General features: G+C 44.5%; 1 protein-coding gene across 7 annotated transcripts in view; it reads right to left on the bottom strand.

Moving 5' to 3' along the window:
• Positions 1-27,914, bottom strand: part of KDM6A (lysine demethylase 6A) — a 196,823-nt gene that overhangs the window by 131,891 nt on the left and 37,018 nt on the right. For all 7 annotated transcript variants that reach the window (XR_016280214.1, XR_016280213.1, XR_016280212.1 and 4 more), the window contains exon 3: positions 10,766-10,874. Coding sequence is in view for 4 of the 7 variants with exons in the window: in XM_089511900.1 (XP_089368026.1) it covers positions 10,766-10,874 (109 nt within the window). In the remaining 3 variants the exon portion in view is untranslated. The remainder of the gene's footprint in view (positions 1-10,765; positions 10,875-27,914) is intronic.

Raw genomic sequence — 27,914 nt, 5'->3', positions numbered from 1 at the left:
ATTTCTGTTGCAAACAAGCAATATATAAGCAAAACCCAGTGCCATTGCATTCAAGCACAGAGGTGGACAATATATGGTAGCCTGCCCAATTCTGAAGCCCCTAATCTTCCCACTGGAGCATCTGTACTTAAAAACAAGATGCACACTGTCTGCAAATAATGTTTCAAAGCAAAAATTCAACTCCTTCTCTCTGTTCCCAACCACTGTGCAACCACATAAAGCAGCTAGAAAAGGCTACCCAGATCTGTTCTAGAAAGCCTAACAACAGACACCAGGACAGGAATACAAGGCTATGAAAGGGCTTGACCCACTGATTTTAACAGTGTTAAGAGAAACTGAGGTTAAGTTCAGATCCTATCCCATTGGTATCCATGAATGTCTACCTTTCACCAGGTGCTTGGTGCTCTTTGATAGTGATCCCTAAGTAAAAACATGAAACCTGTCAATAGGTTTCTTAGAATGTTTGTTAGAGACAAGGTATATATTGCTGCATCTCTGTCACACAGCAATATATACATTGTCCCTAACCAACATTCTACATATTGTTAATATAATTTCCAACTGACAAGGGGCATGTTCTAAATATGAACCCTACAGATGCTGAAAGGGCCTAAGTTTGAGTTCACTCAGGAGAAAAAAATCTGGGAACAATTTGCAGTGGGGAAACCCATAAATACTAGAAAGAATATGAAAACATACAACATTTTGGGTTTCACATGCGCAACTGAAGTTTATACGTGGATAAGCACAGCTGAAGGATGACTCTGTTCCGCTTCAATATACAGTTGGCCCTCCATTTTCGCGGGGGATCTGCTCCACCCCCACCCACACCCCATTAAAAACAGAGGCTCATCCATATTCAGGCCCCATAGGCCATTGAAAGTAGCAGAGGTCATTGAAAATAGCAGAGGTCACCCCTCCGTAGATTTTACAGGGATTTTCGCAGATTTTGGGGGTTGCGGATCTCATATCTGCGAGTTAGGACAGGCGACTGTATACTGGAGGAAGGAAGAGAAAGGCTAGCTAGACAATTTAACTGAGTGTTCTAATCATCCAACGTCAGAATGCATCAAGCTCTCAAACTGACAATATAACCTTAAATGTTTGCCTTTGTTTTAAAGGCAAGCAGTTGTTGCTGTTAACTGTTGTCAACTGCTGTCAAGTAGACTTCGAATTATGGTGATCCTAGGAATGAAAGACCTCCATGTCACTCTGTGATAACAGCGCTGTTCAGGTTCTGCAGATTCAGGGATGGGACTTCCTTGATTCATTCTATCCATCTGTAATGCAGTCTTCTTCTTCTTGTACTGGCTTCTAACTTACCAAGCATTATTGTCTTTTCTAGGATTCTTGTCGTCTCATGATACAGACTGCATGCCTGCATTTATATCTATACTGTTAAATGTAGTTGTTGATGTTGGGAACAAAAAATAATGGCCATGTATATAGCAAAAAAAGAAAAAAGAAACGATGGCCAAGCTATTTGGGCAAGTAGTAGTGTAATTCATATAAATATGAAAAACTTTAGTAAATGTATATGTGACTCAACTAGCTAATGTCCTCAAGGTGGCTTACAATAATTATTTAAAAAACAGTCAAAATATAACCACTTAAACAAGCCAGATGATTTCAACATTAAAATATTCAGGTATTATTAGGCCAGCAACAAAACTGATTTTAAAGCCAAGATATTAAATGTGTGGCATATCAATAATGAGAAGAGGCAAAACAAGGCATTCCACAGATGTGGGGAGGGCACTACCAGGAACGTTATTTCCTCAGTAGACATATGTCAGAAATTGTGGACAGTGGTATCAAAAAGAATCTTAACATCCTTCACAAATCAGCCAGGAACATGTGGGACATGGTGCTTCTGAAAACAGTTTGGACCTAATCCATTTGGGACTACAAAGGTCTACAAACACTTTTATTAGCCTTGGATAGAGATTGGTAACTGGAGTGTCAAAGTATTAGAGCAGGGGTGGGGAACCTATGGCCCTCCAGGTTCTGATGAACTACCATTCCCATCATGCCTCACCACCAGCCAAGCTGAAGGAAGTTTTAGCCAGGCTCAAGAGGACTTTGTTGTAGCTCCTCCCCTTATGGTGACACTACATGTAGCATCACTGTAAGGGGAGAAGCTACAACCAAGCCCTCATGAGCCTAGCTAAAACTTCCTTCAGCTTAGCTGGTAGTGAGGCATGATGCGAATGACAGATCGTCAGAACCTGGAGGCTGTAGGTTCCCCACCCCTGCACTAAAGCAATCTGTTCAAAATGTCCTGTTCCAGTGAACAGCATTGCTGCTGTATTCTGCATCAACAAAACTTTCAGGAATGTCTTCAAAGACTGCTATAATCAAGGTATGAGGTTATCAGTACTGAGATTACAGCAGCCTGGCTATCTCAGTCCTCATAGGTTTGTAGCTGATATATCAGACAAAGCCTATAAAAGGTACTCTATGCCACTGAGACAACTTGGATTTCAAGTGACACAGCTAGATTCGTGACACAGCTAGATTCATGATCAGTTCCAGCCAACTCCATTTAGAGTAAGCTGAAGACTCAGGGTTCGCCCACTTAACTGGACAAACAAACCACATAAGAACACCATCTCTTTTAAACTGGGTTCACCAGAATCACCAGATTTATTTGCCCATATGTAGTCCTTTACCAAGTTACCAAAATGGTTCATGACAATCATTGCTTCATATGCATTTAATTAAAAAGAGGTAGAAATGTATTTCATCTGTACAATTCAAAGATATAGCCATGTTAGTCTGTAGAATCAGTATGTAGAATTTATGATGACTAACATTAACTACCTGCAGTCTCTTCCAGTAGCTTTCATCCTATTCTGACAAACAGAAAAAAATTATACTTATTTTTTTATGTTCAGCATCAATCAGTAGGAGACCCAAATATTCTGATTTCAGATTTTAAATTCATACCCAAATTAAGCTGTGTACCCTTAAAATCAATAATATAACTGGATTGTTTTCTAAACTGTCATATCAGGGTCTGAAATGAATCTCATGGTCAGTGAACACCTTTAGTGGGAATATATTCCCACACCGCCACCTTTTTTGGTCACAGCAAAATAATACACTGATGACCAACCAAAACTAACGTAGTGTAGCTTTTGATTCACCGCCCCCCCCCCCAAAGGATCACTATGGCTGTCTAAAATTTGCATTTTCCTTGTTCACCTTCTAAAAAGGTAGCCTTCATATTCTTTTTGTCTCTCCAGTTGTCAATATACACCAGGGGTAGGCAACCGTTTTGAGCCGGGGGCCGAGTTGCTGTCCCTCAGACAACTGGGGGGCCAAAGCCAAAAAATAAATAATTAAATATATATATATATATATTTAAATTAAATAAATAAATAAACCGGGACAAATGTAGGACAACATTTTCAAACGGTGGACACTTTTTTAAAAAAAGTGGAGGACACGCAAAAAAATTTGCTGATTTTTAAAAAAATGTTAATATAAATGCATGTTTCTGAGGCGTCTATAGACAGTTACCCCCCCTTGCCCCTGCGTGCGAGAGGCCAAAGGCCCTGGCGGCAATTGGCGGCAGGACCGGGCTGGGGCCGGTCCCAAGGCCTCACCGGGCCGCATCCGGCCCGCGGGCCGCAGATTGCCTACCCCTGATATACACTGTATGCTGTAAGGCTTTAATTAAGGGACTGCGTAGCTGGAGCATCCAGGGTCAATGGAATTTATTTATGTAGAGATACTATCCTATTTCAAGACTAGAACAGCTCCTTCCCTTACAATAAATATGATTTCTAATCAGCATTTAGGATAACTTATTATTTTAGTTAATTTAAAATAAATTTAAAATATAAAACAAATGTTAAAACAAAATACTTAAGCAGTTTAGGAAAAAGTTAAACATGCTGAGTTGCACCAGTTAACCTCCTGATTTAACTGTGTAATTCAAAGATATGCTGAACAAAGCAATCTCCAATAATTTTTCATTATTTTTTGTTGTTGTGTGCCTCTAAGTCATTTCCAACTTATGTAGACCCTAAGGCAACCCTATTAAAGGGTTTTCTTGGCAAAATTTGTTCAGAGAGTTTGCCACTGCCATCCTCTGATGTTGAGAGCATGTGACTTGCCCAAGGACACCCAGTGGTTTCCATGACTGAGCCAGGAAATCGAACTCTGGTCTCCAGAATCGTACTCAACACTCAAAGCACTACACCACACAGACTCTTTTCATTATTGGCAAAATATAAACGTAAATACAACATAAAAGTTATTTTCAGATATATTTTCAGTATTTGGGAACTTTTCTGAAGGTTTCCATTCCTTTATGGTGCTCTACAAGGTAGACTGAAGATGAGATCTAGAAGATTATATGGAAAGCTTACAGGAGTGCAATAACCAATATTACAAGCAAGAGCATTTGTGGTAGAAATATAGAAGTGACCCCAGTAGTAAGCATGTCCCACTACATGCAGAAAAAGACTTGGAATCCTAAACAAAGTCAACTATAAGAAATCTGTATCTCAGGAAGTAGACCACATCTATCAAAGTTTATGCTACAACTTCTTTCACTCAGGTTCAAAGCACTCTGCAGAAATAATCCAGTTCAAGACTGCTTTAACTACCCTGGTTCACTGCTAGGGAATCCTGGGAAGGACAGGTTGCTTACCTGTAACTGTAGTTCTTCAAGTGGTCATCTGCGAATCCACACAAATGGGTTATTCTGTGCCTGCATAGCATATCCGTATCCTGCTGGAATCGCTAGGGAAGACTTTCTGGCAGTAGCTCCGCCCACCCTCTATACAGGCAGGATGTCTTCCCGCCCTCAATTCCAACAGGTCCGCCATAAGAGCAGACAAGGAAGAGAGAAGGACAGGACAGAGGGAGGATGAGTGGGATTTGTGTGGATTCGCAGATGACCACTCGAAGAACTACAGTTATAGGTAAGCAACCCGTCCTTCTTCGTGGTCTGCGAAGCACACAAATGGGTTAGACTGGCAAGCTTAGTCCTCTGTGGAGGAGGGAGTGTTAAATTATTAAACCAGAAAAAAAAAACAGTGTGATTGTGAGTTATTTAACAGGTGCCAACTAACCTTAATGCATGCCGGAAAGGAGAACAGCTTTGTCAAAGGCTGCTTCACGTCCGTGTCTGGTATCAAGTCTGTAGTGCTTGATAAAGGTCAAAGGTTGTGACCAAACCACAGCCTTGCAAATGTCCTCCAAGGGAATTCCGGAGAAAAAGGCTGAAGATGAAGTTACCGCCCTGGTGGAGTGGGCTCGAATTCGAGCAGGTGGAGTCTTCCCAAAAATCTCATAGGAGAGGAGGATTGTGGAAGTCACCCGTTTGGAGAAACGTTGAGGTGTGACTGGGAGCCCCATCTTGGGGTTGGAATAACAGACGAAAAGTCTGGGAGAACGGTAAGAGGACGAAGTCCTGTCGAGGTAAAAAGCTAGTGCCCGCCTGACATCAAAGTAGAGCTTGCATTCGGTGTCGGTGGTCGGGTTTGGGGTTAGCGTCGGGAGAATGATGTCTTGACTGAGATGAAAGGTGGACACGACCTTTGGTAGAAAGGAAATGTCCGGACGGAAGACGACCCTGTCCCTACAAAATTTCAAGTATGGGAAATCCATATGGAGGGCACAGAGTTCGCTGGCCCGGTGAGCTGAGGTAATGGTTACCAAGAAAGCTGTCTTACAGGTGAAGAGCCTGAGATCGCAGGAAGCCAGCGGTTCACAGGGTGAGGTAGTGAGTGCTGGTAAGACAAGCTGGAGATCCCAAGTCGGGATCGGCATCACTGCCGGTGGCCTCAGGTTGGCAAGGCTCTTGAAAAATTTCTTCACGAGTGGGTTGGTGAAGAAGGATAGCCAGCCAGAGAATTGATAACAGAAGCAGATAACTGCCAGGTAGCATTTCAAGGATGAAATGGAGAGTCCACATGCTGAAGAGGTGGTGGAGGAAGTCCAAAACAATGGAGACATTGATGTCCGAAGATCTGTGTCCTTTTGAAGACAGAAAGGCCAAAAATTTAACCCACTTAAGGGCATAGGAGCGCTGCGTGGAAGGCTTTCGAGAAGCCAGGATGATTTCTCGGACCAGTACCAAGAGTTGAGTCAGGGCTGAATCCTCCACGCCACTAGACAGAGAGTGTCCACGTCAGGGTGGCGAACCCAACCGTCGTGAAGGGTCAGGAGGTCGGGACAGAGCGGCAGAGGCCAAAATTGGTTGTTGGACAGATAGAGCAGAGGGGTGAGCCACGGCTGTCTTGGCCACCAAGGGGTGATCGGGATAGCGTCTGAGCTGTTGTTGCGTAGCTTGGCTATCACTCTAGTGATGAGAGGAAATAGGGGGAAGGCATACAACTTCTTGCCCGACCACTGTAAGAGGAAGGTGTCCCCTTGGGACCAAAATGAAGGGATCCTGAAGCAGAAGTGGTCACAGTGAGTGTTGAGATGCAAGGGAAAGAGGTCGATGTCTAGGGTTCCCCACAGAGAGCGGAGGCGGAGGACAACCTGAGGATTCAGTTGCCACTAATGACAAGAGTCTGGACCCCTGTTCAGTTTGTCTGCAAACTTGTTTTCTTCTCCAGGGAGATGTATGGCTTGCAAGGTGATCCCTTTTCGGATGAACAAGTTCCAAATTTCAAGGGTGAAGCCAAGAAGGGTGGCCGACTTGGTACCGCCTTGTTTGTCGATGTAATACATCACTGTTGTCTTATCCAAGAGAAGGAGGATGACCTGGTTTCGAAGGGAGGGTTCAAAGGCCTTCAGTGCCTTCTGTACCGCTAGCATCTCGAGAGCGTTGATGTGGGGCTGGAGGTCTTTGGGAGACCATCTCCTGTGGACAGAGAGGTCATCGAAATGGGCTCCCCAGCCCGTGTTTGAGGCATTGGTGATCAGTGAGGTCTGAGGTTGTGGTGGTACAAAACGGACGTCCACCAAGACATTACATGGGTTGAGCCACCAGCGGAGAGAGTAGGCAACTGGCCTCAGGACGGTGATCCACTTCCGTGGATCGTCGAAGGCAGGGTTGAAGACCGAGAGGAGCCACAACTGGAAGGGACGCATGCGGAAACGGGCCCATGGTATGACATATGTTGTGGATGCCATATGGCCAAGGACGACCTGAGCTGTTTGCGCCTTAATGTGCTTGAAGGCCAGGCAGCATTGAATTGCTGACCTGAAGTTGAAGAACCTGTCATGAGGAAGGTATGCTCTACAGGCCGTGGAGTCTATGATGCGCACCCGCTGGCTTAGGCAAAGGGTGGACTTTTCTCTGTTGATCATGAGTCCCAAGTGTTGAAGGAGAGAAAGCGTCGACTCGAGATGGAAGAGGAGGAGGAGGAGCAACTGCCTGGATGGGGCCATGAACAACCTGTCGTCGAGGTAAGGGAAGACAATGATGTTCTGTTGGCGGACGTATGCTGCTACGACCGCCATGCACTTTGTGAAAACTCTCGGTGCAGTGGAAAGTCCAAAGGGCAGTACTTGGTACCGAAAACAGTCGAGACTGACGGAGAAGTCGAGTAGGTCCCAGTGGTCTTCTCAGATGCTGATGTGGAAATAGGCATCCCGAAGATCCAAAGTGGCGAACCAGTCTGACTCCTGCAGGAGAGGCAAGATGGAGGCCAAGGTTATCATGCAGAAACACTTATAGGCAATGAAAGAGTTGAGAAAACACAAGTCCAGGATGGGACAGAGGCCTTGGAAACAATGAGGTATTGAGAGAACAGGCAATGCCAGGTCTGGGATGGCCCCTTTTTGGAGCAAAGAGCATACTTCGTCGAGAAGGGTGTCTGAGGGGGGAGTGGTGAGAATGATGCCCCTTGGGGGAGAGGATTGGAGCTCCAGGGCATAACCCCTATAGACGATGGAAAGCATCCAGGAGTCAGATGTTATGAAGGCCCAAGAGTGGTGGAAGTGGACCAGGCGATCCCCAAAGGGAGTTGACAGAACGAGGTGCGCTGAGGAGCTTCAGAAGCGGCGCTTGCCTTGCTCTGCATCCTTCTTATGGAAGGGTTGCTTGTACTTTTGTTTTGGTTGACACTTTCCTTGCTGCTGGGGGGGGGGGGAAGCGCTGTTGCTGGTAGTCCAAAGACTGGTTGGATCTACTCTGGTGGGGGGGGGGGGGGGGGTAGAGAAGTCTTTGACATCCCGAACGGCGCTGAGAGAAGGGCAAAAAGTAGAGGAAGAAGATATACCGTATTTATGGGCTATGTTCTTCATTTTGTTCTTGAAGTCTAACTTCTCATCAGTCTCCTTGCGGAAGAGTCCCGTGACGTCGAAGGGGAGCTCTTTGATGGCCTGTTTGGCTTGAGGCTTTAGGTCCGAAGACCTTAGCCAGGCGTGGCGTTGGAGGGCCAGACCGCCGAGAGTTATCAGGAAGCACAGCTGGCTGTGTGCCAGGCCTCCAAGATCTGGTGTGAAGCCAGTGCATGAGCTTCTGCATGGATGGCCATGTCCGTCCATCTCTTGTCCTCAGGGAGGTCTTCATACAAGGGAAGACCTTTCCCCCAAAGCTGCTGTTGCTAGGCAGCCATACACTCTGAGTAGTTCTGGATTTTGAGGTCCAGGACTGAGGAGGCGTAGGATTTCCGTGCCATGGTGTCAAGCTTACGACCTTCCTTGTTGTTGGGGGTCAGAGCTGTCTTTGGAGCCAAGCCGACTTGGGAAGTTTCCACAATCGTCGAGTTCAGGCAAGGATGTTCAAAGAGCCAAATCTCTTCTGAGGGAGTGATACAGTAGAGATTGTCAAGTTTTTTGGTGGAAGGTTGGGCCAAAGACAAAGTACGCCAAGAGCTCTTTGCAATCTTGGACATGGATGGCAGGAATGCAATGGAGGTCGGAGTTGGGATCTTGTCCCGAACCCTCTCATCAATCAGGTCCAAAGCCTGAGAGTCTGCATGGAGGATTTCAATGTTGAGGGCTTTGCCCATTCGGATGATTTGTTCTGAAGAAGAAAAAATGTAGTCCAAAGGAGAGGGAGCATCAAGGAAGGCGAGAGACTGCAACTGTTGAGCATGAGTGTAGTCGGAGACAGAGTGGTCTATGGATTCAGCAGAAGCTGACTGGGTCCTGGTGCGAGCCGAGAGGGCCTGAGTGGTCACTGGTACTGGCAACGAAGGGTGCACTTGCAAGGAGACAGCAGAAGTAGACTGTATGGGTCGGATTGGTTCCACTCGGGAAGCCGAGGAGAGGCGAGACCGAGCTTGGATGGAAGCACCAGATGACCTTGGAGGAGGCAAGAGAGGTTCAACTGGTTGGAAAGTTGAGACGAAACGGCCTCCACGGACTTTCTAAGGGTCCAAAGGCAGAAAATAACTGCCTGTAGCCTGACTGAAAATCACGTCCCCTCTAGGGGGCTCAGCAAGGACAGAGGACATGTCATAGTCCTATTCTTCTTCGAAGCAAACGACCTCCGAGGTCTGGGAGAGTCAGTCTGGAATCACAACTTGGGTGATCGTAAGATTCAGAAAAGGAATGCAAGAAAGTAGCCGTGTCTCATCAGGGCCGGGAGTCGGGGTGAGGAGACGGCTGGGACTGAGGCGCTGGCTGGGCGCACGGTACCGAGCCCAGTTCGGCATCGGCAGGCTGGGCGGGCAGGTCAGTATGGGACCGGCATTCGGAGTCGGCGTCTGGACAGAAAGGGGACTTCTTTGCAGAGTGATTGGATGAGTCCTTGGACTTGTCCCGAGACTTGTGCTTCCTTTTTTCCGGCTTGGAAGGGTCTGAGGACCTTTTCCCCTTGGGTGATGATGGATGGCCAGCCACATCCTGGTCCATGGACCTCCGTTTGTCTGGGGTTGGTGACCCAGAAACTTCTGAAGAAGATTTGCCCTCAGCAGCAGTAGCCTTGGCAGGGACCCTCGGAGGAGACAAAGGGATAGTGCCCATGGCAGCAGTAGCCTTGGCAGGGACCCCTGAGGACAAAGATGGGAGCTTGCCCTTGGCAGTAGCAGCCTTGGCAGAGGCTCTAGAGGAAGGCTTCAAAATTTGCGCGTAGACCATGAATCTAAGGTGCATCTCCCTCTTTTTCCTGGCCTGCAGAGTGAAGGCCATGCAGTGAAGACAGGAAGCAGGGACATGGCCGTCACCCAGGCAGAGGAGGCACAAGGAGTGTCCGTCGAGTGCCGGGATATTTGTCCCACACACAGTGCACTTTTTAAAAGAGTGCGCAAACATCTTTAGACCAAAGCCAAAGGGTGAAGAAGAAGAATTGTCAACAAGTCCGAGTTTTACCATCAGTCAGAGTCCAAAGCCAAGTCCAAATCACAATCCAAAAGAGTAGTCAAAGTCAGATGAAGTGAGACCAACGCAGGAAACGCAAGCGAAAACTAAGGAAGGAGCGATTCTAAGCAAAGTTCCTAAGCTGCTCACATGGCAGACAAAAGGAACTGAGAAAAGGCGGGAAGACATCCTGCCTATATAGACGGTGGGTGGAGCTACCACCAAAAAGTCTTCCCTAGCAATTCTAGTAGGATCCGGAAATGCTGTGCAGGCTCAGAATAATCCATTTGTGTGCTTTGCAGAGACCACCAAGAAGAAATATATTTTATTGTGGCACCAGAGCTCTCTGACAGAGAAGACTAAATGTCTCACAAAACTACAGTTCCCATAATTCCCTAGCATTGAGCCAGGAGAGTTAAAACAGTCTTAAACTGGATTATTTCTGCAGTGTGTTTTAGATTTCAATCTCAAAGGTGCTACAAGATCCCTCTGCATATTGATATTTCATAGCACAGCTATGTCTCTAAAAGAAATAGTCAAGACTTACCTTTTGGATAATCCTCCAATAAGAGGTTGAAGTGACCTAACTGGCAAAAGAAATCAGATTCAACTTTTCCTTCGGCTTTCAATATCAACGATTCATAACAGCCAACAGCCTGGGAACAAAAAGGACACAGTTCATTAATACACTAAATATATTTTGTAAGGCCTTTTTATATGTATTTATGAAGCATAATTTCAAACTAATTTTGTTATTGTTGTGTGCCTTTAAGTCATTTCCGACTTACAGTGATCCTAAGGCAAACCTAGCATGGGATTTTCTCAACATGATTTGTTCAGAGGAGGTTTGCCTTTGCCTTCCTCTGAGGCTAAGAGAGTGTGACTTGTCCAAGGTCCCCTGGGAGGTATCCATGGCTGAGCACGGATTTGAATTCTGGTCTCCAGAAGCAAACCACTACACCAAAATGGTTTTTAAATCTGATTTTTGCACTAGTAAGTAAAATAGCAACAAAATGTTTCACAATACTATGTACTGTTTGACTTTTCTTTTGGGAAAATGAACCCATCCTGAATGAGCAACCGTGGCAGGCATGCAATTGTGATTAGTCACTATTTTAAAATCAGTATTTTTTCTGCTATTCTTCTTGTCCATTATTACAAAGAAATGATATAGAAACACATTACAACAATTGCTTATCAAGGTGATAATTTGGTCTAATAATATCAGGCTTAATTAAAGTACTAATATTTTGTTATTTTATAATCATCTATATCATTCTTTTCTCCCAGTAACAGGAATCAAAGCTGCTATTATAAAAACTATTTTATGATTTGTAGAGAGAACCAGCACAGTGTAGCAGTTTGAGCACTAGACTACCACTCTGGAGACCAGGGTTTGAGTCCCCACTCAGTCATGGAAACCCAAATGGGTGACCTTGAGCGAATCACATACTCTCAACCCCAGAAAACCCATGATAGGGTAGCCTTCAAGTCATCATAAGTCAGGAACAACTTGAAGGCACAAAATAACAACCATACAATCTTCACAGACTAGCAATAAAGAGTGGCATTGGGACGGCAGTGAGGGCATGGTGTCCACACAACGCACACTCCAACTCTGCCCCATACCAGCATGAGGCCGTACACCCCACCACATGGCAGGTGGTGTTACAGCAGTCCTCTGGTGCTGCGTCCAGATGATGGAGCGCCAAAGGAGCACTGAAAAGCCATGGCAACAGCTGCTATGGCACCCTTTACGCAGCACAAAAAGGAGCCACTTTTTGCAGCTCCTTTTTGTACTGCAGAAAGGTCAGATCAGGGCCTCTGTAGTTGCAGCGGCCCCAATCCAGCAGGCCACCCCTTAGGGGCAGTCTGTTCAGCCCCACAGTTTTTAAATAAGGCTTAATGTTTCTAATATTTAACGTTTTAAGTTTATAAATTGTTTCTAAAGAACTTTTATATGTATACTTTTTATTACAGTTTTGTATTATTTTTAATCTGAATTGTTCTAAAATATGTTGCTATACACTTTGAGTTCCATAATTGGGAGAAAGGCAGGACATAAACAAAATAATAATAAAAATGATGATAATAATAATGCAACAGAAGTTTTAAAGTGTACTAAAACACAATATTCTGATGGTGTAACATCCATTAGAAACCTAATTTGTTTTAATTATGCTTGAATTAGGCTCAAGTCTACCTATGTTAAATGCATCCTCACCCCTCCCACATCTGTAACAGCAGTTTCGAGATACAGTTGCCCCTCCTTTTGCGCGAGGGATCCATTCCGAACCTCCTCGTGAAAATGGCTTGAATATAGGCACGGGTGCATGGGGGGCGCACCTCATTCATTCTCCCTCCGTTCATCCTTCATGCATAAGCGAGGGATGCAAATCTGAAGACCACGAGAACGGAAGGAAGACTACTTCCAGACAAAACAAGAAGAGGGCCCATGTAACATTTATATAAAAGTGGTTTTAGTCCTCACCCAGCAAAATATAGGGTATGAAGGAAGATCCAGGCTGCCTCTGAGAATTGGGGGGGGGGGGGGGAGGATACTAATGGCTTTCTTAAACTTGCATTCTGAAACTATCTTCTTTCATTTCAGGGGCAGGGGTTCAATTTCACGAAGAAAAAGCATATTTGGAAGTATGATTAGCACAGTAGTGATTACTGGAGAGTGGGCAGGCAAAGAACACAATGTTCTCTGGGCTAGAGATGTGGAGCCCCCCTTTTTATTTATATCTAGATTATATTATATTTATTCTCCCAAAATTATTTTTTGAAGTTGTGTAACACAATGTAAAGTATCTGATCACTACAATTCTTTATCTTGGTATGCTTTTCTCAGTTCTTTTTACAGAGATGAATGATTTACTATTATTACTGTTTATTTGATTTATTTTATTTGAATACAAATAAAATTAAAAAGTAAAATTAAAATTAGTTGACCCGGTTGAAGCATTAATTTTAAAACATTAAAACAGTAGTTCCCAAACTTTTGTCCTCTAGATGTTTTGGACTTCAGCTCCCAAAATTCCATGCTGTTGGCCAAACTAGCTTGGGGCTTCTGGTAGTTGAAGTCCAAAACACCTCGAGGACCAAAGTTTGGGAAGCACTGCATTAAAACATTATAGGTAAAGGTAAAGGTAGTCTCTTGACACGAATGTCTAGTCATGTCTGATCATGACCTCTGGACCTCATCCCCTTTCCCACCACCATTCCCTTCTCCTTTTGTGTCGCGTCTTTTAGATTGTAAGCCTGAGGGCAGGGAACCGTCTAATTAAAAATAATAATTGTAAGCTGCTCTGATAGCCGTTAGGGCTGAAGGGCAGAGTATAAATACCATAAATAAATAAAAAATAATAAATAAAAATAGGGGGCGGTGCTCATCTCAATTACTAAGCCGAAGAACCAGCACTGTCAATGACAACTCTGTGATCATGTGGCCAGCATGACTACACAGAATGCTGTTACCTTCCCACTGAAGTGGTACCTGTTATCTACTTGTTTTACATGCTTTCGAACGGCTAGATTAGCAGAAGATGGGACTAGTGACAGGAGCTGGCACTTGGCCTCAAACTGCTGACCTTGTGATCGTAGAGTCAGTGTCTGAACCACTGAGCCACCACACCTCAAACATTAAAAGCATTTAAACATTTAAATTAAAACATTAACTTAAAACAAAAATGCATAAAACATATATTACACATTTTAAAAACCAGCACACCTACTGAACATTCTGTTTTACCCCTTCTGCTTAATATTATGAGAAGACAGATAATTTTCTGTTTTGTTAATGTTAATGGTCTCTTCTATTTTTATTGCTTTTGCCTCCTCCTAGCAAAGTGGCAAAACAAAAATGTTCCTTACAAAACAGGACCCTGTAGCTCCATCTGTAACATACATATATACACATTTTAAAGGGAGGAATTCAGTTTGTAACCACTGTCTGTATGCACTGTGCTTTTAACATACCAAACATAACTGTATGCCAAACGAAACAGTTTAGTTGTATCATAGTTTCTGTAATGAAGGCCAACACAGCGCAGTGGACTGAATTTTGGACTATAACTCCGGAAGAACGAATTCAAATCCCCATTCAGCCATGGAAAGCCACTGAGTGACTCTGGGAACTCTCACTCAGCCTCAGACAAAGGTAATGCTGACCCATTCCTCTGAACAAATCTACCAAGAAAACTCCATGACAGTTTTGCCTTAAGGTTGCCATAAGTTGCAAACAACTTGAAGAACACAACAACAACAAGTGTGTAGCACATTTAATGCTTCTAAATGTGAATGTAGTATTTCTAAACTCTACATTAACAGAGTATTTTTCAATCTGCAGAGGATGTCAAAAGCCCCAACATTTCCATTTTTTTGTGTGTGTGAAAAAATGGAAAACAACTTTTTTCCTTTCTAGATTTCAGAATTTCTAGAAATTTTACATCTCTACTTTGGGCTCTTGCATAGATTTCTGTGGCTATTATTTCATCTCTTTCTTCTACCAAAATTATTCAAATACCACAAGCCCATTTTAGATTCTTTATTATTATTATTATTAACCTTTATTTATAAAGCGCTGTAAATTTACACAGCGCTGTACATACAGTCTTTTTAATTAGACGGTTCCAGAGAAGATGGACTTCTCTTCTTTGTCCTTCCTATCAGTTACTTGCTCCTCAGAAAACAATGTCTGAAGACATGTATAAAATTGGAAATAAGTTTCACTGAATGTATCCTGAGCAATGAATATGGACTTTTAGCATAGCAAACAGGTAATTCTATAAATATTTGGAAACCAACTTTTTTTTTCATTTAGAAAACGGGGAGAATTTTGCTCCCAATAACAAGAAGCCTGTCTGCACTCTGAATTTTTCAGTGCTTTCAACCAAACTACCCTGTATGACTGCTTTCACAAATAAAATGAAAAGAGTCTGCCAATAAAAGGGAAGAAGACAGTTCACTTCCTTTCCTTTGTTTAAAGAGAAGGAAGCAAGGCTTGAAGAATATAAGTTGGCAAAGTGACCACCAGCAGCTGCCCTGTAGTGGGCACAGTATCTAGATTACAGGAAGGAAGCAAATACAAGAGACAGTATTTTGATCTAATATATATATAAAAAATCATTTGCGTTATTCTGTCTCCTGCCTGCTCTTCATGGGCACTGAACTAAACACAAATTCTCTGATAGGGCTTGAAGTAATCATCATTATGCTATTTAATCTTAAACTCACACAAGGTTGAATGTTATGTTTCACAAGAAAAACAGCTATGCTGAATTAAATATCTCTAATCAATAAAATAAATTAACCTAGATGGAACCTCTATTAGTATGTAAGTGCAACTACCCATAAATACAGTTAAGCATTGTACTGCAGAGTCTTTTTCACTCAGCTGAAGACAATGGTAATAACAATCACATTTCCAGTGATTACAAAAATAATCTACCCACACCTGACAGGAAAACATGTCAATGTTAATAATCTGCCAAAAAAAAAAAGTTACTAGCCTACTGAAGATTGACAGAAGAGGGACAGAAATCAGCATTTCTTTTTGTAAAAATTTTTTTTATTAAGTATAAAAACACATATATAACATCCATTAACATATAAACCATACATTAATAACAACAAACATGAAATACAAATACACATACACATACAATTGCTACAAAGAATAACAAATAAACTTCCTGCTATTGCAGTTAAACCTGTTTACCATCACATGCTTGAAGTGGAAGGGAGAATTTTCCTGACCCTACCAACAGGGTAGATAAAAAATTATTATTTTAATTAATAACCCTATTTTAAAATTTTAAATAAGATTCCGTTAAATGGCAACTACTACATTTCTGTCAACAAACAATAACAAGTTATTATTAAGTATATTAGTCCTCCCTCAGTTTTCACAGGGATCTGTTCTGGAACCTCCCCCCCCCCATGAAAATAGAAAACCACACATATTCAAGCCTTATTGGTTTGACATGAGGCACACCCCCGTGGAAATGCACCCCAGCTTAACCCCCTCCGTCTGCCTCCCAATCAAGGTATGGATAATCAAGGGACGTGGATTCCAAGTTCGTGAGTACTTGAAGGGAAGACTGTAGTTATAGTTCTACAGAATATATTTTGGTACTAGTAAGCATATTAGTTATACCTCTACAAAATACCGTATTTTCCGGCATATAAGACGACCCCCAATTTTTACAAAAAAAATATATAGAGTTTAGGATATAATCACCGCATAAGGCTACCCCTCTTCCTGAGAAGCTGGCAGCCGGCCCTGAACATGCTCACTGGCTTCAAGGGGCCTCCGGAGGCCCCTTAGAAGCCGGAGCAGGGCTGCCGGCTTCCCAGGCCTCTGGAGGCCCGAGAAGCCGGCAGCCCAGAGAGCGTGCTCGCCAGCTTCCCAGGCCTCCAGAGGCCCCTTAGAAGCCATTGCAGGGCTGCTGGCTTCCCAGGCCTCTGGAGGCCTGAGAAGCCGGCAGCCGAGCGTGCGCGTGCGGGGCCCCAGGGCTCAACTCAGCCTATAAGACAACCCCCGACTTTTGACCCAATTTTAGAGGGTCAAAAAATCATCTTATACACTGGAAAATACAGTATATTTATGTTTTTAAAAAACTAGAAACAAAATGCCTGGGGAGGGGGTAAAGTATAAATACATCTGAGAAATTATCACATTTATTCATCTATGTAAGAAAAGCTCTGCTTATCTCAAGCTATATGTTACAGAAGGTACTGATTCAGTTCAGTTTAACTGCAGAATTAACATGCATCCAGATAGTTTAATGTTAGTTTAACTATTATAAAAGAAACCTTGTGTTTATACAAATTAAATTCAGGGTTATTAAAGTGAATTTTTACAAATCCTGTTTGCCTCAACAATCCCTCCATTAAGAAGACATTTACAATCTCCTGCATTCAGATGCTCAACCCAAAATGAGCTAGGAAAGAAAAGGTTCAAGCATACCGATGGTGGCCCATATCACTCCAATTATCTTATTAGTATATCTGGGTCTCACCATTGGTCTTCAATATCTCACTCACTATGCTTTGAACAAATCTACAGGTAATGTAATTAAGGCATCATCCAAACCAGTGCTGTCCAAGTTACATCAAATGGATGATCATGAAAACTAAAGATTAGGTTTGCCTTCCAAATTTAGAAGTGAAAAAGGACAGGTTGCTTACCTGTAACTGTAGTTCTTTGAGTGGTCATCTGTGAATTCACACAAATGGGTTTTCCTGCGCCTGCATTTGGAAGCTTCTAAAATCACTAGGGAACACTTTTTGGCAGTAGCTCCACTCACCCTATATATAACCCATGTTCCCACTCTTTTTCCTCATTTCCAATTGGACACCACAAAACAGAATGGGGGAACATATGTAGGACACGACCTGAGAGGAGGATAGGCGGGTTTGTGTAAATTCACAGATAACCACTTGAAGAACTACAGTTACAGGTAATCAACCTGTCCTTCTTTGTCGTTGTCTCTGTGAATCACACAAATGGGTAAGGCTAGCAAGCTGTAGTCATAGGAGGAGGGAGTGTCATGACACCATGCATATATCAGTAAACCAAATATGTATTATTAAACATGCAAGTAGAAAGCATGCAATGCAACAAATCTCAATGCAAAACTGCCATCTCAAAAGATGCATTATTTCTTGCCCTGGTATCTAGCCTGTAGTGTAAGATGAAAGTCAATGACGTTTAGGCCAGGCATCAGCTTTACAGACATTCTCTAGGAGCACTCCGCTGAGAAAAGCAGAGGACGCCACAACCACCCTGGTAGAATGTGCTCAAACTCAAGAAGACAGAGTCTTCCCTGAGAGTTTGTAGGATAAATGAATAGCAGCAATCACCCATTTTGAGAACCACTGTGCAGTAACAGGGAGTCCGAGCTTCAGACAAACAAGCAGTCTCTCGAGATGTCTCAAGTCCAAAGTCCAGTTGACACAGAATCCAAGCGTCCGTTGAACGCGGAATGCAGACAGTGCTTGATATCTGTGGTCGGATTTGGGTTTGAAGGGCTACATGGAAAACTGCAAGGACCCAATCCAGACTCTAAGCTGGTGTCTATACTGAAGCAGAAGGATGAACATTAACAATTCTTTCAGGAACTGTTTGATCAAAGGATCTTGAAAAAAAGATGGATGACCATTGAACTGGTAGTGAGCATAGATGGCCGCCAAGTAACACTTTAAAGAAGAAATGGAAAGTCAAACTTCTGCTAGATACACCCAAGAAGGGGACAGATCCCTGCTAGTTAAGAATGCCAAAAATTTTGTCCATTTCGAACTTCTGTGTTGATGGCTCATGAGCTGCTTGAATGACAGTTCCCATGGATTCAGGCAAGGTGGTCATGGTTGAATCCACCAAATGACAAAGTGAAGTGTCTCTAAGTCTGTATGTCGAACCTGACCGTCGTGCACGGTGAGAAGGTTGAGGCTCAAGGGTAGCTGAGAGGCATAAACCATGGTTGCCTCAGCTACAAAGGGGTGATCAGGATGGCATCCGACCTATCCCACAACCCTGGTGATGAGTGAGAATGGGGGAAAGGCATACAGAGGATGTCCAGTCCCCTTGAAAAGAAAGGCATTGCCTCAAGAACTCCAAATCCTGCTCCTGGAGCAAAAACTGTGGGTACTGATGATTCAGAAGGCTCAGGAAGAGATCAACCTGTAGAAAGACATAAAAGCGGAACAGTTTTTCTGTCAGCTTGAGATGGAACATCCATTCGTGATATGAATCCGAGGAAAAGCTGCATTGATCTGCCAGTTCGTTCTCTTCGCCACGTAGGTGGGTTGCTTGTAGAGCAACGTGCCTTATGATGCACCACTCCCAGATTCGAAGGATGAGGTCAAGCAATGTTTGGGACCTCGTGCTGCCTTGATTGCTGAGGTAGTAGATGATGGTGGTGTCTGTAAGCAGTAGCACCATTCGGTTTCAAGGAAGGGATTTGAAAGACATTGAGGCTTTTTCCGTAGGTCTGAAAAAGTCTCTCCTTGGAAGACCACTTTTCCTTCAATGTAAGGCCATCTAAATGAGCTCCCCAACCCTCCATCAAAGAATCGGTTGTAAGAGTGACCTGTGGTTGTGGAAGCAAGAAGGGCAGCATACCCACACATACGTTGGCGGGGTCCAGCCACCAGTGCAATGTCATAACCCCAATTCTTGGGATCGAGAGCCTTTTGAAGGGAGAGTTCTATAGAGGGTCGAAGAGAGACAGGAACCAAGATTGGAACCATCAAAACTGAAGAAGGGACCAGGGAGTGACCGAAGTGGCGGAGGTCATATGGCCTAGAGTGATTTGCACCGAGCGGACATAAACTCTTCTGTGTTGGGCGCACACCGGTATTGCTCGAACCAGGATCTTGAATCTATTCTGTGGAAAGTACGCCTAGGCCCGTCTCAAATCCAGTACTGCTCTGATGAATCTGACCTCTTGAGAGGAAGAGAAGCTCGACTTGGTTTTGTTGACTATGAGTCCAAGGGATTTGAGTAGAGACAGTGTGAATTCAATGTCTCGAATAGAGCGTGCCTTGAAGATGCCATGAAGAGCCAGTCATCCAGGTATGGGAAGACAGATACATTTGCTGTTGAAGGTAGGCGGCTACCATGGCCATATATTTTGTGAAGACCCTAGGAGCTGTGGATACGCCAAATGGCAGTACTCAAAACTGATAGAGGTGCTGCCCGCAAATGCCCGTAATCCCTGATTGTTATGTGGAAGTAAGCATCCTTGAGATCAAGGGTGGTCAACCAGTCTTTGTTCTGCAAGAGAGGAAGGACTGAAGAAAGAGTTACCATACAGAACCATCTGTAAGCAGTGTAAGATTTCAGACGGCGCAAGACTAGAATGGGCCGCAGGTCTCCGTCTCATTAAGAAACAATAAAGCACCTAGAGAAGAAGCAACGTCGGATCCGAGAGATGAGCATGAGTTCGATAGTGCCCTTGGAAAGAAGTGTGTGCACTGCTTCAAATAGGGTGTTCGAAGGGGGGAGGTCATAAGGTCCCGGTGCGGGGTAGTTCTTCGAATTCATGAGCATAGGCCTCAGCAATTAAATTAAGCATCCACGAATACGATAGCAATAGATGCTTCATTTAAATACCATTTCATACTGCACTAAGCAGTCTCTAAGCAGTTTACAACTGTAAGCTAATTGCCCCCAACAAGCTGGGTACTCATTTTAGCAACCTCAGAAGGATGCGAGGCTGAGTTGACCCTGAGCCCCTGGCTAGGATTGAACTCATAACCTTGTGGTTTGTGAGTGAGTGGCTACAGTACCAGCATTTAACCAATGTGCCACCAGGGCTCCAATGTTATAGAGGACCAAGCATTGAGATAGCAAGTAATCTACGACTAAAGAGAGATAAAGGGAAGAAGAGCACAGAAGGGAAAAGTCACAGGCACTTTTTGCCTTAGTTGTCTTTCCTCTTGGAATGATTATCGACACCAATAGGAGGAAGATGACTGTAAAGGGAATTTTTGTCTCTTCTGTCCTTTGGACTGTATGACCTTGTTTGGCCATGGGATGGATGCTGCCAGCCCCACCTTCAACGCGAGACGAAGTGTGGCAGGGATGAAGACATACCATACTTCCTAGCCATGGTCTTCATTTTATGACTGAAGTCCAACTTCCCATCCAACTCTTTGTTGAAGACACCAGAATCATTGAAGGGCATGTCCTCAATGGCAGCCCACGACTGACTGGAAAGGTCCAAGGCTCGAAGCCAGGCATGGCATCGAAGGGCTACCAAACTCAACAATACTTTTGCAGTACAGTCCGTAGAATTACAAGTGGAACTGATGTGCTGAGCTCCAAGAGAATGAGCTTCGGTCTGCAGAGCCTGAGCTAAGCGATGGTCCTCAGCTGGGAGCTCATCAAACAGGAAAGGACTCGTTCCCAAAGATGTTGCTGATGCATGCTAGGTAATTGGCCACTTGGAGCCCAGAGCCATTGCATAGTTTAGCTTCTTTCCAGCCCTCCTTGTCCATCAATGTTGAAAACATCCTGGAAGTTGGTTTAAGCTGAAAGGCTTCCACGATGGCTGAGTTCAGTCTCGGGTGCTCAAAGAGCCAGGATGAATCAGAGGGTATTATCCTGTAAAGACTGTCAATCTTCTGCAAGGTTGATGGTATGGTTGCTGGTGTGGTTCAAGAATGTTTGGTGATGTGGGACATGGATGGAAGGAATCCAATGGAAGCATAACTAGGGACCTTCAACTGGATCCTCTCAAATATTGAATCTAGAGCAGGGGTAGGCAACCTACGGCCCGCGGGCCACATGTGGCCCGCCGAGGCCTTGGGACCGGCCCCAGCCGGGTCCTGCCGCCGCCTGCCGCCGCGGGGTGCTGCTGGGAGGGGGGCGCCTCCGCCCAGGCAGAGTGGGGATGAGGGAGGTGGCAGTGGCGCGGTGCCTTCTCTGAGGCGAGGGTCCAGCCGCGGCGTTCAGCCTCCAGGAACTCCTCCTCCCCTTCTTCGTCTTCCTCGGCTGCTCCTCCCGAGAGCAAGTACCTGGGCGAGGAAGGCGGGATGCAGCCCGGGCAGCAGAGGCCCAGCCAAGGGGAAGGGAAAGAGCCAGCGCGGCCTCCCACTGAAGAAGAAAATGGATCCCTGCCTATGGCTAGCTTGTGTGTGTGAGTGAGAGAGAGAGTTGGAGGCAAATTCCAGGGCCAGTCCAGTAGAGCAACAGGGGCATCAGGGGCGGGAGGAAGAGGAGGAAGGCAGAGAAAAAACGAAGGAGAAAGAAGGAAGGGAAACCCCTACCTTCCCCTTCCTTTCTTGTCCTCTTTCTCCTCTGTTTTTCTGCTTTCCTCTTCCTCCAGCCTCCTCTACCCTTCTCTCCCCAGAGTTGTCTTCCAACTCTCTCCTTCTCTCTCTCTGTCTCTCACACACAAAAGCTCTGGCCCCACTTTTCTTTCCCTCCCCCCCCCCACTTCCCTTCCTTTCAGTAAGAGTAGGAGAGAGGAGGCAGCCACGTGGTTGTTGTTGTTGTTGTTGTTGTGTGCCTCCATTCCCATCTTATGGAGACCTTGAGGCAAAACTATCATGGGGCTTTCAGGCCCAAAACATACTTTGCAGAAATAACCCACTTTGAAGGCCGCTTTAACTGCCTTAGCTCAGTGCTAAGGAATCCTGGGAATTGTAGTTTATTGTGGCACCACGAGCTCTCTGACAGAGGCTAAATGTCTCATGAAACTACAGTTCCCAGAATTCCCTAGCATTGAGCCAGGGCAGTTAAAGCAGGCTCAAACTGGATTATTTCTGCTTTTTGTTTTGGGCCTCAGAGGGGATTTTTTTTGCCTTTGCCATTGTCTTCTCCTGAAGCCGAGAGAGTGCGATTTTCCAAAGAGGGAACCCAGTGGGTTTCCATGGCCAAGTGGGGACTCAAACTTTCGGGGGCAGACAGAGTTGTTGTTGTTGTTGTTGTGTGCCTACAAGTCATTTCGGACAATGGCATCTTTAAGGTGAACCTATCATGGAGGTTCCTTGGCAAAGTTTTTCAGAGTAGGTTTATCATGATTCCTCCTGAGGCTGAGAGAGTGTGGCTTGTCCAAGAGCACCAAGTGGGTTTCCATGGATGAGCAGGGCATCAAACTCTGGTCTCCAAGCACACAACTCAAACCACTGAACTATGCTGCCTCTCTGTATCTTCTGTGCTTTTAAAATGCTTGTTGTTGTATGCCTGCAAGTCGTTTCCAATTTATATCTATATGTATATATCTGTGGGTGGGTGTGCATGTGTGTGTGTGAGAGAGAGAGTGTGTTATATATAAATAGATGTGTATGTGTGGGAGATATATATATATATGGGTGTGGATGTATGCATGTGTGTTTCTGTGTATATATGTGTGGGTGGGCATGAATGTGTGAGTGTATATATGAGTGAGTAGGTGTGATGTGTGTGTGTGTATGTATGTATATATGGGGCAGACTCTGCACACTAAGTCTAAGGGGGAGCTGTAAAGGGTTGTTGTTATGTAGTTGTGTGCCTCCACTCTCCTCCCCCTCCAGCTCTCTGTTAGTGGTGAGGAGGTGGCTGTTGTTGTTGTTGTTGCTGCTGCTGCTGCTGTAAACCTTCAGTCTATTTCCAACCCTGGCACAAAGTTTTTTGGTGAGTTTCTCCAAAGAAGGTTTGCCAGTGTCTCCCTCTGAGGCTGAGAGAATGTGATTTTCCCAAGGTCTCCCAGTGGGTTTCATGGGGTTTCCTTGGAGAGAGTTATATATAAAGAGTTGTGTGGGTGTATAAATGTGTGTGAGAGTGTGTGTGTGTGTGTGTGTGTATGCATGTGTGGATGTGTATATGTGTGGGTGGGTACAAATGTGTGGGTGTAAATAGTGGGTGGGTATATATATGTGTGTGTGTGTGTGTGTGTGTGTGTATTTTTGTGTGGACGTGTTTGTATACACACACACACACACACACACACACACACATATATATATATGGGGCAGACTCTGCCCAACTACGTCCAAGGGGGAGCTGTAAAGGGTTGTTGTTACTGTAGTTGTGTGCCTTCAAGTCCTTTCTGACCTATGTGGCAACCCTATAGTGGGGTTTTCTTGGTCATTTTCTTTAGAGGAGGCTTGCCCTTGCCATCTCTTGCAGCTGAGAGAGTGTGAGCCAGTGGGTTTCCATGACCAAGCTGGGATGAGAACCCCAGTCTACAAAGTTATCCAATGGCCAAACCACTATGCTGGTTCCTTTTTATCATCCTCTATTCTACACTGTAGAAATAATCCAGTGTGACACCAATTTTTAAGTCCTGTAGTTCCATTCTTTGGAGTGCTGGGATTTGTAGTTTTACTTCGGCCTTCTTTGCAAAAGAGTGCTGGTGCCTCATAGAACTACTAATCTCAGGATTCTGTAGGATAGAGCCTTGGCAGTTAAAGTGGTCTCAAACAACGCTACTTCTACAGAGTAGTTGCAGCCTACATTAGAGCCGCTGAATTGATGGAATCCCACTTGTTCATTCACTATTCGTTCAGCAATTGATTGAATGTTTTTTTCCCCTTAGTTGGGAATAACCAACAGGAATTTATTTGTTTGTTTGTATTTTATTTATTTTATTTGGTTTATATGTGGCTTTTCTGTCCAGGAGGCTGTCCAAAAGATCCCTGATTTTGAGCAGGATTTTGGTTGTTTCTGACTTACTGTGACCTAAGGGTTTCCTTGACAAGGTTTTATAAGTATTTTTTTCCTTTTTGCTATGGCATCCTCTGAGGCTGAGAGAGTGTGGCTTGCCTCTATTTCCCAACTTAGGGCAACCCTGATTTTCTTCACATGAGGTTTGGGTTTGCTGAAGGCTGAGAGAGTGTGACTTGTGTGTGTGGTGCCTACAAGTTGCTTCCAACTTATGGTGACCCTAAGCAGAAAATATTATGTGGTTTTCTTGGCAAATTTCATCAGGGGGATTTATTATTGCTAGTCTGAGGCTGAGAGAGTGTGCCTTGGGTTTTTACCTGGAAGTCCCACCCCCAGAAGGCAGAGGTCCTGCTCCCTAGAGGGCAGATGCCCCTCCCCAGAAGCCTTGCCCCCAGAGGGAGGAAGTCCCGCCCCTGGCACCCAGTGCCACCCAGTGAAGAGATACCTTTGAGTTTGGGCACTCAGTTTCAAAAAGGTTCGCCATCACTGGGCTAGAATAACTCTCTATTATTTATTTATTTATTATTTATTTATTTATTTATTTATTTATTTATTTATTTATTTATTTATTTATTTGCTTCGGCCCCCCCAGTTGTCTGAGGGACAGCAACCTGGCCCCCGGCTCAAAAAGGTTGCCTACCCCTGATCTAGAGGCTCTGCATCATGATGCACTACACCGAGGTCTAGTGCACTGGCCATCCAGATGACTTGTTCAGAAAATGAGCAGACATTGTCCATGGGCAAAGCTGGCTCATAGACTACGAGGGCATTAGAAGGAGATCAGGCACAAATCCAAGTAGAAGAGGTGTCGGAGTCCGGTAAGGTCAAGCATGGAGACTGAGGAAGAGCCGGTAAAGGTCTGTCTATCAAAGATTCATGGTGTGGAAGAATAGGTGGAGCTTGACGTTCTGAACAGACAGAGTGAGGTGCAGATGGACGAGATCTGGAAGACGGAGCTGACTGTAAGATGGCGGAACCTGTAGGAGAGCCCCAAGGGGCTCTAAGACCTTTCACAAATGTAGTATCAGAGATAGAACTCAGGTTCCACAGGCATGTAGTAGTGGCCCGTCTCACAATAAAAACGAGGTTGGTTGCCTGGGCAAGAGAGACTGGAGTGCATTGGGCTCAGTCTGTATCCTGCCAGATCTGATTCTGGTCGTGGTTGGCAACAACACTAGTTCAAAGGTTGAATTCGTGTTGACAGTCGATACCGACACAAAAATCTGATTCTGACTTATAGTTCGGTTGGAGATGATCACTAACTCGAACACAGGGTGAGAGAGTCCAGTTAGATAAGCAAGACAAACTAGGTCTTGGAGAAGGAGACCTTTCTAGCTGTCTCACGGGAGAGTCTACCAACTCGCCTTCAGAAACCGAAGCAGCTTAGGTTTCAACCACTTATAGAGATGGTGTAAGTGAGGCAGGTTGGTCAGAAGGTTGTGTCTCTGACCTAGTAACTCTCTTGCTAGAGGAATGAGAAGAATGTGCTTCCTCTTCTTCTTTTTATTTCCTTTCTACTGGCTTTTTATTTTTATGGTTTGTGAGCAGACTTAGTTCCAGTCAACTGAGATTTCCGCTTTTTGCAGGGGAATCTTCAGGTTTGGGCACCTCGAACGTGAGACAATGCTCAGATTCAAGTCGACATTTGGCCTAGGTAGGTTCGTGGTTCGATGTCGATGAGCTTGGATGAACAGTATCCTCACAATGACTCGACTCCATAGTCGAGGGCCTCTTCGGAGTCAGATTGTGGGGGCACTGATACAGTAGCCATTAGAGGCACATGCAGCTGCAAAGCCTTCTCATACAAGATCGAATGAAGACGAGAAAGGCAATTTTTACAAGCCTGAGTGATAAAGGCCCTGCAGTGAGTACAGGCCTGCATATTGTGGCCCTCGCCAAGAAAGAGCAAGCAACAGGAGTGCTTATCTTACCAAGGGATTTTAGCCCCACATTCCTCAAATTGCTTGAAAGATTGGATAGCCATATTTGCCGATGTAGGTTAGTATTGTCAAACAATCTGAGGTCAAATTCAACAATACCAACAAAGTCTAACTCATGAGACAGGGGATAGCCAAGTTCAACAAGAATCAAAAGCCAGAAAAACTCTATGTCAAACCCAAATTCAGTAAGAGAAAACGGTAGCCAAAGGCAAAGCCAGAACCAGAAAACCATTATAATTTGAACAGAAAGTGATCCTAAGAATCAGTTTCTTTTATTCTGCTAGAGCGGCAGACAAAAAGGAACTGAGGGAAAAGAATGGGAACACGAGGGATATATATATGGGGTGGTTGGAGCCACCACCACAGAAGTCTTCCCTAGCAATTCTAGAAGGTTCCAAATGTCTCTGCGCAGGTGCAGGAAAACCCATTTGGGTGATTCACAGAGACCATGACAAAGCACCAATTTTCTCATTGCAATTGATACTGTTGTAGAAAAAAATTACAATTACAATATTACTTATTCAAGCTAAACCACCAGCAGTGTCATCAGTACTTCAATATCATAAGCGTATTTACAAATACAGTGGACCCTTGTTATACGCTGGGGTTTGGTTCCAAGATCCCCCATGGATAACAAAATCTGTGGATGCTCAAGTCCCATTAAATAGCAAAATGGTGTCCCTTACAAAAAATGGAAAATCAAGGTTTGATATTTGAAATTTATACTTTTTTTGAACATTTTCAAACCGTGGATGCTTGAATCCATGTATAAAAAATCCGTGTACAAGAAGGGCCAACTGCAATTATTTTGAAAGAAGTCACTTTGCCATGAGATGAATGGAACTGGGAGCTTAAAGGAGAGCACAAGAAAAACCTCCTGAAAGTATATTCAAATTATTTTGATCAGTTGGCTCATTTTAATCATATTTTGTAAATCAATCAGAGCTCTCCTGGCAAGACTCACAACCGTGAACTGAACTGGGGATGGACTAGTGTGGTGCAAAGTTTGTGTGTACAGGATCACCAGCACTACTCGTATGGTATTGTCAACTGCTTTGCACTCCCTTTAGGAGGATAGGCAGGTTTGTGTGAATTCACAAATGACCACTTGAAGAAATACCGTTAGTATCCCTCTGAGTCTGAGACGAGGGCACCACTCTGTTTGGGCCCAGCAGGTTACGACAGAGGTGTCCACGGGCAAGAAGTATTACCTGGTTTGATGGTCATAGACAAGATCAGGATAGAGGTCAAAAGGATCATGGTCGGGTTGCTCGTGAGCTTGGGCCACATCAGCTTCCATCCCGAGCGTAGCCCAGTCTCTAAAAGGAGGAGAACAGGACCAACACCTATCCCTATGATTGAAGATAGGGGGATCAGGATCTCAGATCTTTCCTTCTGATTCAGAGCTCTGGTCAAGGTTGACAATCTGCAGATCGTCGTCCTTCAAAGTCAGATGGCTCGACAGAAGCACCCTTGGTTCCAAGGGAGTCGGAACGGAGGCCAAAACCGCTATCAGGGTCGGAATAGCGGTGGGTATCGAGTCTGGCGAGGGGGGCGAGACAGTGCTGGAAGGGCCCTTACGACGGGATTTTGCCACT

The sequence above is a fragment of the Sceloporus occidentalis genome, unplaced genomic scaffold (assembly GCF_023333645.1).
Source record: "Sceloporus occidentalis isolate IW3139 unplaced genomic scaffold, rSceOcc1.0.p SCAF_2, whole genome shotgun sequence".
Classification (NCBI taxonomy): Eukaryota; Metazoa; Chordata; class Lepidosauria; order Squamata; family Phrynosomatidae; genus Sceloporus; species Sceloporus occidentalis.
This window is presented reverse-complemented; position numbering and strand designations above follow the sequence as displayed.